Below are 17,537 nucleotides of genomic sequence, written 5' to 3'. Positions count from 1 at the left end.
ACCAACATAACTGTCACTCTTGAATTGTAGTATTAAAAAGCCCACCAATTTGTAGATGTTTATTAGATATGTATATTGCATAATTCTACACTCTGAAGAATCCTGTATCATATAGTGTCACCACTCGCAAGGAATGTAATATTTCCTACGGCTTAAAACATTTTTGAAAAAACTTTACATAGTAAGACTCATTTTACCTTATCTTAGAAATATTTATGGAAAGCTCTGTAAAAGCGTAGAGTAAGTGAAATACACAGTGTACAGGAAAGGTTAGTCCTCCAATGAGCAGTTAGAAAAACCATCGTGTGCTATATGTAAGCAGTGTTCAGGATATCTGTAGGGAAGTGGACATTATCATAACTTCCAAACACATCTTACATTAATTAGTGATTGTTCTGTCTGCTCACTGTATCAGGGACACCCATGCAGTAAGATGCAGAATTTCCCATCCTGCGTTTTTAAGAAAAATGCCAGAAGAGACTCTTCTTCTTCAGGAGTATAAACTGATGCTTTATTTACCAGGGCAGTACCGGATTTCAGTGTAGGCCCAGTTATACAGATTTATAAATCAAAGAGAATATAGATGAAGTTGGATGCAGTGGCACACACCTGTAATCCTAGCAGCTCAGGAGGCTGAGGTGGGAGGATCTCTTTAGGCCAAGAGTTTGAGACAAGTCTGAGCAACATAGCAAGACCCTGACTCTAAAAAAAGATTTTAAAATTAGCTGGGGGCCAGGCGCGAGGGCTCACGCCTGTAATCCTAACACTTTGGGAAGCCGAGGTGAGCAGATTGTCAGAGCTCAGGAGTTTGAGATCAGCCTGGGCAGCATGGTGAAACCCCATCTCGACTAAAAGAAATTAGCTGGGTGTGGTGATGTGCACCTGTAGTCCCAGCTACTTGGGAGGCTGAGGCAGGAGAATTGCTTGAACTTGGGAGGTGGAGGTTGCAGTGAGTCGAGATTGTACCACTGCACTCCAGCACTCCAGCCTGGGTAACAGAGTGAGACTCCGTCTCTACAAAAAAATAAATAAATAAATAATTAGCTGGGTATGGTGGCACATGCCTATCATCACAGCTACTTGGAATGCTGAGATGGGAGGATTGCTTGAGCCCAGGAGCTTGAGGCTGCAATGAACTATGATCATACCACTGCACTCCAGCCTAGGTGACAAAGAGAGACTCTGAATTTTAGGGGAAACCTGTGTGTGTGTGTGTTTGTGTGTGTGTGTGTGTATGTACTGAAAGAGACAATGTCTGAGGATTGTTAACTAAAAAGTTTGAGACCCAAATCTGATCCTTATTTTCTGTTGGACATCTCTTGAAGAGTTGAGCTGCTTTACAGAGATGGCTTATATCCACTAAAGGCCTGCACTACAGCTAAATTGTAATAGGTCGTTGGAATGCTTGGCATGCAAGGCCCTTTATGTGCTAATTCAAGCCTGAATCCTTTTTGCTTCTTTACATATTATCTGTATTCCTACTTGCCATATTCTGAACTTGCAATATACTGTTATTTCTAGTGCCTGAAATTCCTCCTGACTTCCATCTTTATCTACGTTTCAAAGATGCTACCTATTCTTTAAAGCTCAATCCATGAAGCCTACAGATGAGAATATTCCTTCCTTGGAACTTATTAATATCTTCCTGTTAGTCTTTGCACTGAATTAGTTTTTTATATATTTTTTCTCACCAGAGGCCAGGCCTGCATCTTACTCATTTCTATGTCCCTTACAGCACTGGCAAGAGTTTGAACTTTGTAGTTGTTCAGTAAGCATTTGTTGACTAAATGTAAAACCCCAGAGAAAATAGGTGGTACTTAGTATTAACAATTAACATATATTTTTATTTGTATATGGGAATTGGTAGGGAGCATCCTCGAATAGGAAAACATCATTTTGGAACTGGACAGGGGTGGGTGGGAAGAGCAGCTGAATGCTATCTCCCTTGCACATCTGACCATGCACGGTTTCAAAATTCTTGCTGCTTTAACTACTATTACTACTATTTTAAAAGTGTCTTAGTTTTCTTTTACCCTACACACTGTGTAATGCTATTGGTGATTGCAAATGAGGTGTAAATTCAGATGAGTTAATCTCTTTATGTGATAATATAAAATATCAGTTTCCAAAGGAGTGATTTTTTTTTCCCGTTACAGGCATGTAATGAATTTACTACACATGTGATGAACCTTCTCCGAGAACAGAGTAGAACACGTCCCATTTCTCCAAAAGAGATTGAAAGAATGGTGGGCATCATCCATCGAAAATTTAGTTCCATTCAAATGCAACTCAAACAAAGCACTTGTGAAGCAGTTATGATTTTAAGATCAAGATTCCTCGATGCTAGGTATGTGAAGCCATAAATCTATTGCATGGCTTTCCCCCATCTTTCACTCCTTGTATATTCTTTTCTGTAAAACTGACCCATTGGTCTTAAATTCTTTTGGCCATATGAGCTCTTTTGTGCAATGGACAGGTAATTCAACTCATGGTGCCTGTGCTGTCAAGCTTTCCTGTCTGGGAATGGTAGTGTAGTGTGGGTTAGTTGCCAGTTTAGTGACTCAGGAAATGAATAGGATTGGCGTCTCTGCTGATGGCTTTAGGAATATGTAGCCTTTCCATTCTGATGCTAAAAAGTGTTTTGTTGTTTTTGTTTTTGTTTTTTTTTGAGACAGAGTCTCGCTCTGTCGCCCAGGCTGGAGTGCAGTGGCGCAATCTCGGCTCACTGCAAGCTCCGCCTCCCGGGTTCACGCCATTCTCCTGCCTCAGCCTCCTGAGTAGCTGGGACTACAGGCGCCCGCGACCGCGCCCGGCTAATTTTTTTTGTATTTTTAGTAGAAACGGGGTTTCACCGTGGTCTCGATCTCCTGACCTTGTGATCCGCCCGCCTCGGCCTCCCAAAGTGCTGGGATTACAGGCGTGAGCCACCGCGCCCGGCTAAAAGTGTTTTTAAGGATAGTTTTCTGCATATAACTATTTTAACAAGGGGTATTTTCTAAGAGTTTCTTAATGTTACACTGCTTGTGCATATTATCAGAAAATACTTGGAGATATTGATACTCCTAAGAAGGAAGAGGCATTTCAGTTAATAGCAGTTACCACAAAGCTCCAGAGTCTGTATATCCAAATCAAGAAAGAAAGCCTATCATTTTTCCTGTAAGGATGAAAATTTCCCTTTATCCGAAGCTTTCCCCAAGTTTCACAGGAGTTAGGTAATATATTGTATATGGTAATAAATTGTATGTGGTGACCTACTGAGTGACAGAACAGAAGAATTGTCAACGTCCTAGTGTACGCTGCCTCTGTAGGGATGCCTCTCGGGGCATTGCCAAAGCTTATGATCAATCTGCAGCTTTGGAAAGGAGTTTCTGTTTTGTTTTTCTTTCTTCTACCATGGAATCTGACAGAGGTGATAATTATCATCCAAATCTCACAATATTAAAGGAAATGACTAAGATAGCTTCTCGAGTGGAAAACAAAGTGTGTGGAGCATTTTCAGTGTTTTTCATGGTAGCTCTTTCTTTCCGTCTCAGTTCCTGTCCATCCTTTTGTACGTGAACTAGCACAGTACCTGCTAGTCTCCCTGTCTCCAGTCCTACTGCCCTGCAGCCCATCCTCCATATCCCTTGTTTGTTTCTATAACATCACTGTGCTACTCTGATTGCTTTGCTTAAAAACCACGGTAGTTTTCCAATGCTGGATATATGCATACTTCACATGTACACTCCTTATCCTGACATTTAAGGCCTGTCCCTGTCTGCATTGCTTCTTTGTTGTTGTGAAGATTTTATTATTCTTTTTTCTATTTAAAAAATGCCAAGCTCACTATGGAAAGTTTGGAAAATATATGGAATAAAAGGATAAAGGATAAAAGTTAACCTCATTTTTATTACCTAAAGAAAAAAAAATCACTATAAATGTTTTACAGTATTCTCTCTCTTTTTGTTTGGGGGCTTTTTAAAAGAAATATTTCTGTGATGGATCAGTTTACACAGTCTGGTCTGCTTTTTAAAAAATTTACCATGAATACGTAAACATTTCCATGTAGTATAAGCTCTAATTATAAATAGCATTTTAACAATTGAAGTTACCAAATGTATATAAAATAAATAATGTCCTTAGCATTCTCTTATTTTTGAGCATTTAATTTGTCTCCATTAATTATTCTTTTTCTTTTCTTTTCTTTGTTTTTTATTTTTGAGAGAAGGTCTCATTCTGTCACCCAGGCTGGAGTGCAGTAAATGATGCTCTCATGGCTCACTGCAGCCTCGACTTCCCAGGCTCAAGTGATCTTCCTGCCTCTGCCTCCCGAGTAGCTGGGAGGCCTGTGTCACCATGCTCGGATAATTTTTGTATTTTTTGTAGAGATGGTGTTTCACCATGTTACCCAGGCTGGTCTTGAACTTCTGAGCTCAAGCTGTCCTGCCTCCCAAAGTGCTGGGATTACAGGCAGGAGCCACCATGCCCAACCAACTATTAATTTTCGTATAATTTCTTCCTTTCTTCCTTCCACAAATATTTATTGGTACTGAGGATATATTGGTAAACAAGACAGGTTAACATACTTGCCCCAATTGAGCTTATATTCTACTTAAGGAAACAGACAGTAGACAAGTGAACAAATATGCCATAACACTGTATTTAATAATGTAATGAAATGTAATAGGGTGGTAAGTGGTATGCAGAAAAATAAAGCAAGTCAAGGGGAGAGAAAATGTAGAGGGTACTATTTTAGATAGATTTTTATTGAAACTAACATTTTAATGAAAATCTTCATGGATTAAACCTTTTTGGTCTTTAGGATTATTTCCTAAGGATCAATTCTTAGAAATGGAATTATTAGATCAGAGTTTGAACATTTTCAGTGTTCTTATTTATATATCACTAAATTGTTCTTTCCTGTATTTCTTCCAAAAATGAAATGCTTCATGGAATTATGTTTCTACTGCTTAGAATTCGTTCTTTTCCTGAGTCTAACCACTTACTTCCCTGGCTCCCACAACAAACCGTCTCTCTAAGCTGGTTACCAGTAATGAGTCATCCTCTGTGAGGGTATCTGGAATGGAGCCCGGAATGGAACCAGTGCTTGTACTTGTTGGATCTAGTGAGATTTTGCTCATCGTTCCAGGTCTGGTCTAAATGCTCGCTTTTCTGAAAATCCACCTTAATCACCCCACTGAACTAGCCCTTCCTTCCCTTGAACACTTATACTATGTTTATACAACTATTCAGACTGAACTTCCTGTAGACTCCCTTTTCTTGTAGTTTTTCATGAACATTTCTTCTCTCCCTTAGTAAGCCACAGTGTCATTGAAAGCAACAGCCAAGACTTACACATTTGCATTCCCCACAATTCTAGCAAATGACTTATATGTTAGAGGCTACCAAAAATAATTTATTGACTGGCCAGATGAATGAATAATTCCACTTAATACTTTGTAACAGCTTAAATCAGGGTTAGAGAGGTAGTATCAGAAGACAAAAAACATTTTAAAATTATTTGTCAAATTTGAACATTTTATTAAAAAGCCTAATGTAACAAAGATAGTAAAACATATGTCTGATAGAAAGGAATATTTTCTAACATAATTGCTCTCCTTATTTCTGCTGATGCTTTCCCATTCTTGTCAACATGCATGCTTATTTTTTTAATAACTGCATTCATAATGTATACACCTAAATAATTTATTTTTCTTCCATGAAGAGAAAGTATATTAACAGCCTAGAGTGAGCAGAGCCAGAATGAGAGAGTGGCAGAGCTTGGAGCAGAGTCTCTTCTCCCGCAGAGATTGCTGTTAGTAATGTTGTGATGCTGATGGGACACAGGCCTGGACTGATGTGCCACTGCACACTGGCCTGAGGCATAGCCATTTAGAGTGTGGTGAATCCTGGGGGAGTGAAACTGAGGGGAAATGCTTAATGGGCATTTTCTACAGGATGTTTTCTAAAAAATAACGTGTAAGACCAAGTTCTCTCCTGTGCCTTCGAGTGAATGCAAATACTGAGCTTTGATTCCATCTATTCTTGTAGTGCCTCCCAGCAAGCCCTCTGCACTGAGAAGGCAAGGGGCTCTGCTCTAGGCAAACATGCTCAGTCAGATATATGATTCCCTTGCTCACTCTGACTTCCCATGCTCATGTTTTCTTCATAATTGGAGAAGACGAAGCATGCACCAATGCAAAACATTTAAGAATAAATTTGTGTGGGTCTGTCTCCTCTTCCAGTAGAAGTGCTATAGTTTGGACACAGCCAGAATGTCCAGTGAGCTATTCTGTTTGTTCTCTGAGGTGTTTTGATGTTTGTTAAAAACCACCCCTGGGCAAAAGTGATGTGAGCCAAACTTCTCTTTGCTTTCCTAGACATATTTCTTTTTGATCCTCCTTTCACATGTCCCTATTTCCCAAAGAGATACACTTGTGTCATCTATTCCCATCTACCCTGGGCCTTGCTCCTGGGCTCCATGTTTTATACTAGGAGTCACAGACTCACATGCTTACATATAGTGGAATTGAGTAGAGTGGCTGGATCAGGGATACAGAGAGGGACAAGGAGGGTTAGAGCAGGCAGGTGCATATCTAAGGGGGCACTATTACTCAGCTTTAGCCTAGAGCTGCCTTCTAAGAATGTGGGCCCAGTATGGCTGGTATCCTAATTTCATAAGAAGTCAGAAACCTAGATTTTTATGAGCAAGTAATTACTGTGTGGTCTCAACAAATAATGTCTATGGGTCAGATAATGCCCGTAAATTTGGCATTTTCAGTATCTAGTCTAGACCTTACCCATGCACCTACTCATCAGAGTGTACCTCTTCAACGTGCTCTCACCTTGGGACCTTGTCTTTCTCTTCAAGCAACACATGACTCCTGCAAAAATGCTAACTGGCCTTCTTTTTGGTGTATTTGTCCTCATTCCCTTCCTTCTCTGTCTTCCCTTACCACCTTCCCATCCAGTTCATCATCAAATCCTGTTGACTGTAATCCCCAAATAGATCTTGAATCTCATCTTCATCTCCCAGAAAACAATAGTTTAACCCTCCTAAAAATTATTGAAATTAAGAAATTTCAGGACTAAAACCTGAGTTGTTTTGATCAGACCTAGATTTCTTGCTCCCTTGACTCTCCCTCAATGTTGAAATGTAGATGACATACTTAACCTGCCATATGAGTGACATCATTTTGACTAGAAGAATCTCATACAGTGCATACCTTTACAACAGCCTACTGACTTTGTCTTTTCTGACTGTGGGATATCACAGTTGAGAAGAATTAAGATTATTTGGAAGAGAGTATTAAGAAAATTATCTGGGGAAGGTATTTTCTAGTTACTGGGGTACTTAATTGAAAGTGAATTCTGACAAATGATAATTTTCAGGCTGGAATTCTTTAAAATCTTAATAACAAAACCCAAATATAAATGACATTTTTGCTACTTGAAATATATTGTTAATAAATGCTTGATCTTTTGAAATTCTGTTGCCCCCTTCCCAACAAAAACAAAAGAAAAATTTTTGTTCTCTCCTATTTGCCTAGTGAAGAAAATCATACCCCAGTCCAGGCAGTTGCTTAAGCAGAAAAACCTAGAAATCCTTCCCGATGTATTTTTTTTTCCCCTAAACTTCCTTCTCTATCTACCTCACTCACTCCTCCCATTCAATACATCATCAGGTCCTATTGCTTTTACCTTTCAAGTAGATCTTGAATCTTATTTTCATTGCTCTCACCTTGTGCCAAGTTACTATCATCTTCATTTTGACCAGTGCAGTCATCTCCTAAAATGGGCTTTGCAGTTCTTTTCATGCCCTCCTCCAACTATTCTCAGCAATCAGAATGATCTTTTAAAAACATGAAACTTAAAACCTTTAATAGTTTCCTATTGCACTCAGCATAAAATCCAAAAATTCTTATAGAGTCCCTTGAGCTTCTATAATCTGCCCCCTGCCCATCCTTCCAGACACATCTCACACATTCCCTTTTACAGTGCTCCAACCTGCTCTAACCCTTTAGACAAGATATTTCTGTTTCAGAACTCTTCCTCTGCCCAGTCCTCTTCCCTGTAAGCTCTCTGATAGCCCTTGTTTGTTCTCACTGGATCTTCATTGAATACCTAAAATATTAGGTCCTCGAAGAATGAAGCACAATTAATTGTGTTTCATAGTCTGGTATTTTTCTCAGTGATCCTACATCTTAAAATGAGTTGGATAACGCTTTGGAGGATGTCTAGAACATAACTTACAATATTATAGAAATAAATTAGAACGTAAGGATGTTTAAAGAGAGAAATCTACTTTTTTGGTATCATCCTAATTAACCTATCCCTCTTAGATTAATGTTGATTGTAACTGCAATTCTTTTTTTTTCACTCTTATCATAGACGGAAAAGGCGTAACTTCAGTAAACAGGCCACAGAAATCTTGAATGAATATTTTTACTCACACCTCAGCAACCCCTACCCCAGTGAAGAAGCCAAAGAGGAGCTGGCCAAGAAATGCAGCATCACAGTGTCACAGGTGAGAAAGGACCCATGGGTCTGTCTTGTTCCCTGTGGATACAGGAACCCCATTCCTCCCTCAAGGCGTTATAATCAAATTTCATATCCAAATGTTCTGTCATCAAAAAAGATACAAAGAAAATGTAGATATTTCTACAGTTTTAGGCAAGATTTTAAACCTTTGATAATTTTTTTTTTTTTGAGACAGAGTCTCTCTCTGTCGCCCAGGCTGGAGTGCAGTGGCCGGATCTTGACTCACTACAAGCTCCGCCTCCCGGGTTCACGCCATTCTTCTGCCTCAGCCTCCAGAGTACCTGGGACTACAGGGCCCGCCACCTCGCCCGGCTAGTTTTTTTTGGTATTTTTTTAGTAGAGACGGGGTTTCACCAGGTTAGCTAGGATGGTCTCGATCTCCTGACCTCGTGATCCGCCTGTCTCGGCCTCCTAAAGTGCTGGGATTACAGGTTTGAGCCACCGCGCCCGGCCAACCTTTGATAATTTTTAAAAACCCTAAGTGGCAAGGAATCAAGACCACCACCACCCCCATTCCCCAGTGTAAATCTTCTCTAGAGAGGACATAAACATGCCATGGGGAGAGACGCAGTTTACACTTAAGTGACTCTCCAGTAAATGGCATGTATTCCTGATTTCGCTGATTTAGATGACTGACCTAAGCTTCTACCAGCAAGAAACCAATTTATTTTGTTGCCGAAAGGAAATTTAATATAACTCTTTGGTGAAAGCTTTGAGGAATTCACCAGGCCCTTTCTTGGTAACATACTACAATGTTTGAGTCCCAAGGATTTCTTTGCTTCCTTGTTATCCATTAAACACGAGAATTAAATTCATGCTTTCAGGGTTTTGGTTTTGGGGTTTTAAAAAAAAGTTTATTTGTAATAATTTCTGACCCTGAAGTTAGTTGTCATATTCTAACAAAAATACATTCAGTTTTAGTCAAATAGACTGGTATTTGGACTGAGGATTGGAAACAAATAAATTAGCAAACACCTGTACCTCTTTAGAACATAAATATATCCTATTAGCATTACCTCTAAAATACAAATTTATTTAAATGTTCATATTATTGTTAATAGATGACATTTGAAGAGCATGTCTTTATAGCATGCAAAAGCAGCAGTTTACCAACCAGTTTTTGTAGTGAAACTTAAGGAAAAGCTGACCCTTGTCAAAAATTTCAGTGTTCACTAGGGGTCACATGAAACCATTTTTATAAGTAGTTTCTAAATAAATACTCGTGCTGTAGATAAAGTTCAAGATACTAAAGATCCCCTTCAAGTTCCAATGAGGGTCTCATGTCAGTGTATGAAGTCATTGTTATTTAAGGGAATAGGGCCTGGGTGTAAGATGATTTCCAGCTCTTCTTTTGGCATTATTTTCTGTAGAAACTCAAGAGCAAGCTTTGATTCATAACTAAGATTTCATTCAAGGTTTATTGTCATTTCTCTTATGAAATGGTATATCTTGATTTCTTTGTACGCAGTTAGAAATGGAATATAACTGATTTGGATTACCAGCTTACATAGACATATATTATATAAAACATTACAAACTGGGTTACTTACTTCCATATGAAATATGGAGGAATAGTATGATATGCTGGGTTAGCTGGAGAAGACAAAATTAAAAGAAGAATCGTTTCAAGTAGGGTTTTATGGTGAGTGCCTTTTCCCTGAACATTAATGAAAGGGTTAGGTTCATGCCAAACACCAGATGATGATGCCACGTCTGGTTTTCCTGTTCTCACAACCACTCTCTGACTTAGAATTTGAATGTTTGTGGATGAATTTAAGGTATTTTCTTGCTTGTTTTTAAAAACACTTCTATAATATATGCACCATTAGAGAATAACACAGATTCATATCATCTATTTCAAAAACAATGAAATCTGGAGTTTTCATTAGCTGTAGTACTTCACACTTCGTGTGTAGTGTAGAGTGTGCTCAGTACACACTTGTGGAATAAGTGATAAAAAGGTTTCCTTCTGGCTATTCTGAACTAGGGAGTTTTAACTTCTAAAATAGCCTAGGAACCCATTTACCAGTGTGTGTTTTTTAAAATAGTTAATTACTAAATTTATTTCACTTGTTTTCTATGGAAAAATAGCTTTATTATGTTTTGATTTTTTTTTTTTTTAGCAATTGCTGAGAAAAAGGTACAGAGGTAGAAATAATATAGATATAGCTCTATTACTTTGTCTAAAAAGCAAACTTTCTGACCTTGTTTCTTCCAGGTCAGCCTTTCAAACACAGAATTTCAGAAATAAGTTATGCTTATAAATTTTATGCTTATAAATTAACGGCCTTTTGTTTAAGTTTTTAAAAAGTGAAAGCAAAGAATTTCTGTTCCAGGCCTGACAGGTCAACTGCTTTTGCTTTTTCTTTTTTTAAGACAGGGTCTCACTCTGTCACACAGGCTGCAGTGCAGGGTATGTTTGAACTGTAACTTTGAACTCCTGGGCTCAAGCAATCCTCCTGCCTCAGCCTCCTGATTGCTAGGACTACAGGCATGCCACCACACCCAGCTAATTTTTTAATTTTTTGTACAGACAGGGTTTCACCCTGTTGTCCAAGCTGGTCTTGAACTCCTGGCCTCAAGTGATCCTCCAGCCTCAGCCTCCCAAAGTGCTGGGATTACAAGCATGAACCACTGCACCTGGCTAACTACTTTCAAAAGAGAAAAAAATATTGTTTAAAATGTAAATCATACTGAAATACAATGAAATTTAGAATCCAGAAATTGTTCATAGAGAAAACTAACTTCAAAAATATTGAAACCCCCTGAAAACAGGCAACTGGAATAATACTAATTTTACTAGATGTAGAATATATGAAACTGTGATTTATTATTTACTGCAACTGCTTATAATAATAGGGAAACTTCAGAAGAAATGTAAGGCAATATCTTTAGTGCTGTGAGGGCAGGCTAGAATTTCTTAAACAGGACATAAAATGTGTAAGGAACAAAAGAAAAGATTGATAGATTCAATGGTAGAACTTTTGTTTATCAAAGTACTTAATAAAGACTGAAAACATCAACATGATACAACCATTGAGTAAAGATTGGATCAGATATAATTATCAATAGATATTATATCTAGAGGAAAATTTAGATGAAGAACAAGTTGCAAGAGATTTTTAAAAAGTAATAATAAAGTGGAGAAATGGAACAAAAACTTGACCAAGTGATCAGAATCAACATCACCAAGGAGGAGCAGACAGACATTAGGTGTAGTATTTCATCCAAGAACGTAACCTGAATCTAATCACAAGACAACACCAGACAAACCCCAAATGAGGAATGTTCTACTGAGGACAGAAGCAGGGAGGGAGCATTATTCTTTAAAAACATCCAAGAAAGGCCATGGAAATGTTCTAGATTAAAAGAAGCTAAAGAGATATGACAAGTAATTTCAATACTTTACCCTAGATTGGATTCTGTACTGTAGGGAAAACCATACCATAAAGGATATTGTTGGGTTAAATTTACTGAAGTAAATTGAAATTGATAATTGTACTATGGTTATGTGAGAGAATCTCTCTAGACTTAGCAAATACACACTGACTGACTTAGGGGTAAAGGACCATGATGTATGTAACCTAGCCTCAAATGTTCAGAAAAAAAAAATGTGTGTTTGCATGTATATGTGTGTATGTGTGTATATGAACAGACATACACACAGAGAGCATGAGTGCCCACAAAGATAAAACAAATGGGGGAAAATGTTAATAATAGGGGAAGGGCATATACAGATATTTCTTTATGTCATTTTTATTGTTGCAGCTTTTTTGCATGTTTGAAATTATTTTCAAATAAAATATTTTCTAAACTGTGGGGACAGTCCACAGACTGCAAAAAGATACTTACAGGTGTATAAACAACAGAGGATTAAAACATAAAATATAAGGAGTGCCTATAAATTAGTAAGAAAAGGCAAAAAACCTATTTCAAAAATAGGCAAGAGAGTCAAAGAAGGATTTCATGGAAGAAAAAATAGAAATGGTCAATTGTATGAAAAGATCCTCATTCTTATTAGCTATCAGGAAAATGTGATTTAAAAATTGCAGTGAAATAACTTACATTTCCTAGTTTGGCACATTCTGCTACCAAGAATGTGTAGCAGTAGGAGCCCTTATAATATTGGTGGTAGGGATGTAAATTGATATAGTCACTTCGGAAAACTTCTGACATTATTTTATAAATTTGAACATGCATATACCATTCAACCCACAATTTCTAGAATACCTCTTGTCTGTATTTCAGGAAACACTGGTAAGAACATTCATAGTAACATTGTTTGAAATGGCAAAAAATTTGAAACAAACCATTTGTCCACAGACCGGAGAAATGAGTAAATATGCTTTGTTATAATCCCACAATAGAACACTATATAGCAGTGGAAAAAGAGTGATCTACATGTATCAATTCATGTTGAGTGAAAAATGCAAATTGGAGAATACACGTAACATAACATTTTTACAGTTTAAAACCAAGCAAGCTAAACAGCATATTGTCAGGGGACACTTATATATGGTTAAACATAAAGGAAGAAAGGCAATAATAAAATTAAAAAAGGGCCGGGTGTGGTGGCTCACGCCTGTAATCCCAGCACTTTGGGAGGCCAAGACGGGTGGATCACCTGAGATCGAGAGTTTGAGACCAGCCTGACCAACATGGAGAAACCTTGCCTCTACTAAAAATACAAAAAGTAGCCAGGCGTGGTGGTGCACACCTGTAATCCCACCTACTCAGGAGGCTGAGGCAGGAGAATCACTTGAATCCAGGAGGTGGAAGTTGTGGGGTGAGCCGAGATCATGCCTTTGTACTCCAGCCTGGGCATCAAGAGCAAAACTCCATCTAAAAAAAAAAAAAAAAAAAAGAATCCAATGATATGGGATCAAGAAAGAACAATCAAGGAGTTTCAGTGTTACTAATAGTCTTTCTTAATTTTAGTGGCAGGTTTACAGAGATTAATTATTATGCATTACAAACCTGCATATATAAGGCAAGAAAGTCTCATGTCAGTTATTAAATCTAAATAACAGAATTTAAAAAGACTGTTTCCATTCGTTTAACAAATATTTATTGAATAATGCTGATTATGTGCGGAATACTATGCTAGGGATGAAAGAGACATCAGTGAACTTAACCAGACAGACCCGTGTCCTAACTGATAGAAATGTGTACATATACTCACTGAAAGATATCTGTAGGAATATCCTTAGTAACAGTATCCATAATAGCCAAAACTAGAAACAATGCAAATGTCCATCAATAGGAAAATAGGTATATTTATGTATATTTGGAATATTTATGTATGATATATTTATGTGTGGTATATTTATGTATATTTGGAATGTTATTTAACAATGAGAATGAATGAACTATAACCACATGTAACTACATAATGCTAAGTAAAAGAAGTGCTTGATTTCATTTATAAAAAATGGAAAAACCAACTTGATTTCATTTATAAAAAATAGAAAAACAAGCAAAATTAACCTTGGGGTTAGAAATCAGATTAATAGTTATCTTTGGGGGAATGGTGATTGGAAGGAGGAAGAAGTATTTCTCGATCTAAGTGGTAGTTCCATGGATATGTTCACTTTATGAAAATTCATTAAACTCTTTACCTATGATGTGTGGCCCTTTTTTGTATATTTTTATTTTATTTGACTAAAGAGTTTGCTTACATAACAAAAACAAGCCTGCCCTCATGGACTTACATTTTTGTGGGAGTATACAGATAAGTAAACAAGATAGTTACGAAGTGATAGTTACTCTTGACGAATAAAGGAGGGAAGGGGTTAGAGGATGCAATTTTTAATAGGGTGGTAAAGAAAGCCCCTCCTGAGGAAGTATCTTTTGGTTAGATTGAAGGAGATGAAGACAAGTCATGTGGATAATCAGTGAGGAACATTCTAGCAGAGGGAACAGCAAGTACAGAGGCCCTGAGGTAGAAGTGCCCTAAGCAAGGGAACAAGTAGTAGGCGATGAAGTTAAAGATGCTGGGGAAGAAATAAATGGTTCATGGGCCTTCTAGGCCATGGTGATGACTTGGGCTTTCACTGTGAGATGGGAAACTGAGGAGTGACATGGATCTGACTTAAGTTTTATAGGATCACCATGGCAGCTGTACTGACATTAGACCCTGGGAGGCAAGGGAAAGCAGAGATATCAGTTGGGGTACACTTGAGTGTTCACTCAAGTGAGTATTTGTTATAGAAATGATGAAATGTGACTGGGTTCTGGATAAATTGTGAAGGTACAGGGTTTCCTGATAGATTGGATGTAGGATGTGTGAGAAAGAGATTTGCTAAACCAGAACTTGAAATTTCTGATTTCTTGACTTGCTTTGATTAAGTAAGCTGGAGTTCCCCTTTTACCTAACATCCTGAAAATTGACAAAAGAAGAAACTATTTCACATGTCATATGCACTGAGAATCATACTTAAATTGTCACATACTCTTAATTAGTAGAGCAGATATTAGTATAATTTTAATTTTTGGAATAGAGCTAATTTACATTGATTATTTGAGTTATTAAGCCGTAAAAAACTTCATTCTTCTCCTAATTCCAATTTTGAATTTGAGTTACTGGCTGTATTTTCTCTGCTAGGTGTTTTTAGAATGAAAAATGTTAACTTATTCTTCATTTCTACCGTAATTGAAATGTATTGTAAAGAAAGGATTGATTTAAAAACAAAAACAAATGAGAACCAGAAATGGTAGAGAGATTAAGTGACAGCATTAAGACTCATTCATTTATTCATTCAATCAACATATTTTAGAGCTCTTAAAGTGGCAAATAAGACCTGCTTTTATAATAGTCTAATGTAGATACCAACACAATCTCACCCATTCAGGTGGGGAAACTGAAGTTCAGAGAAGTTAAGTGATTTGACAGGGGTCACAAGCCTTAGTGAGTAGGGGACTTGGGGATTTTTACACAGAGATTCTTAATAAAGGGGGAGAAACTGAAGTCTTACTTTTTTTCCTGCAAGAGGCAATGTGATTCATTCATCCCCAGGGTCCAGGCTGCAGAGTACTGGTTTGTGAGGTACGGACCTTGGCTTATATCACTAGGGCTGCATCATTTTCCTGCTAAGCTACTTTAGAGACTCTAGGCTAGTTAGTAGTCTGAGGTCTCTTTACTCATTAAACTACTTACTCCAAAGCAGTGAATATTCAGTAAGCTAATTAAAATTTGTAAGTAAGATTTCCTTATTAAAAAAACTATTGAAATAAGAAGAAGCCCGTTAAAATAATAATTAGAGCAGGAAAAAAGAAGATGACTATCAAATTACAGTACTTTTTTTCAGCTATACATAAAAGCCTTTTCAGTTGCTTTGGCAGTAGACAGAAGGCAGAAGTAGATTTCTACTGCAAGTATGCAGTTGGTAAACCAGAAACAAGTTGAAGGAAAAGGCAACTTATTTTGTTAAAATGATTCTTTCACATGTCTTAAAAGAAAGCTACAGACCCTCTGTTCTAAAAGCTCTGATTGTGTATCCCAGTGGAGGTGGGACATCATTAAACAGTGTGCCGAGAATAAAAGAGCAGGTTGTAAAAAGATGGGAGCTTTGAGGATGCTGTAGCACCAAGTACAGATGAGGCATATCTGCAAGATTTAAAGAAAACAGAGAAGCTTCTGATTTTTTTGTTGCTGTTGTTGTTCTCTACAGACAATCAGCACCATGATTAGTGTGGTGCTTAAAGCTTGCTCCAGCAATATCAGATATTATATTTATTTTAGAATTGACTATCTTGAGGAAATCTCTAACACGCAGTTGATATGATACCCAAACAAAGGATAAAGAGACAATTTTTCCGGCTGGGCATGGTGGTTCACACCTGTAATCCCAGCACTTTGGGAGGTTGAGGCGGGCAGATCGCCTGAGCTCAGGAGTTCAAAACTACCTGGGCAACCTCGTCTCTACTAAAATACAAAAAATTAGCCAGGCGTGGTGGCACGTGCCTGTAGTCCCACCTACTCAGGAGGCTGAGGGAGGAGAATCACTTGAGCCTGGATGCGGAGGTTGCAGTGAACCAACATCATGCCACTGCACTCCAGCTTGGGCTACCGAGTGAGACTCTGTCTCAAAAAAAAAAAAAAAAAAAAAAGAGAGAGAGAGACAATTTCCAGCTTAGATTTAGTGTTTTGGAGTTTCCCTATACCTGGAAGAAGTCGTAATCAAAATTGTGGTTCCTCCATTTTTTGTCCCCTTTGCCTTCTTTTACCTATTCCTTCTCTTCTTCCTTCCAGTTGAGTATTCTTACCAGTTTTTCTCATGCTAGTCTCAGCACTGTGTCTAACCTTTCCGTTGGCCTGGCTTCCATGAGGCATTTGAGGCTAATAGGTCAATAAATAAGCCAGGGTCCCAGTAGAAAACAGATGCCACACTCAAACTGGAATAATTGGAGGACACTTTATAAGTGAGGTAAAACAACTTGCCCAAGGTCACTGAGCAAGTGACCATTTACAATAGTGTGGACACAGTGTAGGGAAACCACAAAGGATAATACTAGTGATTGGTTCTGTTACCCACTTGGCCTGAAGAGATGAGGGAAAGGTCAGTAGATCTGAAGACAGAGGAGGTGTGTGGAGAAGGCCAGTGACTGAGACCTGAGAAAAGGCAGCCTTATAGTGCAGGAGTCAGGAAAACAAATACTGTGATCTCACTCTTTTCCCTTCCCATCTGCTGCCAGTGCCTACTATTGGCCAGAAGCCTGAGGGCCCCCAGGGCAGCCTTCTGGGGCCCATGACAGGGTATACAGCGGATAGGGAGGAGTGAACAGAAGATAGACAATGTAGTCCAAAGGGTGAAGACACCTGGTCAGAACAGGCTCCACGCTCAAGCCTGCTGACTTCCCACTTCTGTTGATTCTTTGATGTTTGCATCCAGAAACCTTCTCCAGAGATGCTCCTGGGCTTTCCTTGTTTCTTCTCTTTTGATTTCTCTCCTCTTCCAATTCTTCTGTCAGCTATGTGGAGAACACATTTTTCTAAATAAGTATGGGTTTTGAGAGTA

The 17,537-nt window shown here is 38.2% G+C and overlaps 1 protein-coding gene across 5 annotated transcripts in view; it reads left to right on the top strand.

The window, feature by feature from the left end:
* The window catches only part of PBX3 (PBX homeobox 3), a 226,196-nt gene that overhangs the window by 184,852 nt on the left and 23,807 nt on the right, over window positions 1-17,537 (top strand). For all 5 annotated transcript variants that reach the window (XM_025360300.1, XM_025360296.1, XM_025360298.1 and 2 more), the window contains exons 4-5: window positions 2,157-2,347; window positions 8,371-8,506. In XM_025360300.1, coding sequence (XP_025216085.1) covers window positions 2,157-2,347; window positions 8,371-8,506 — 327 coding nt within the window. The remainder of the gene's footprint in view (window positions 1-2,156; window positions 2,348-8,370; window positions 8,507-17,537) is intronic.

The sequence above is a fragment of the Theropithecus gelada genome, chromosome 15 (assembly GCF_003255815.1).
Source record: "Theropithecus gelada isolate Dixy chromosome 15, Tgel_1.0, whole genome shotgun sequence".
NCBI classification, from domain to species: Eukaryota; Metazoa; Chordata; class Mammalia; order Primates; family Cercopithecidae; genus Theropithecus; species Theropithecus gelada.
The sequence above is the reverse complement of the archived record's forward strand: the minus strand, read 5'-3'. Positions and strand labels throughout refer to the sequence as shown.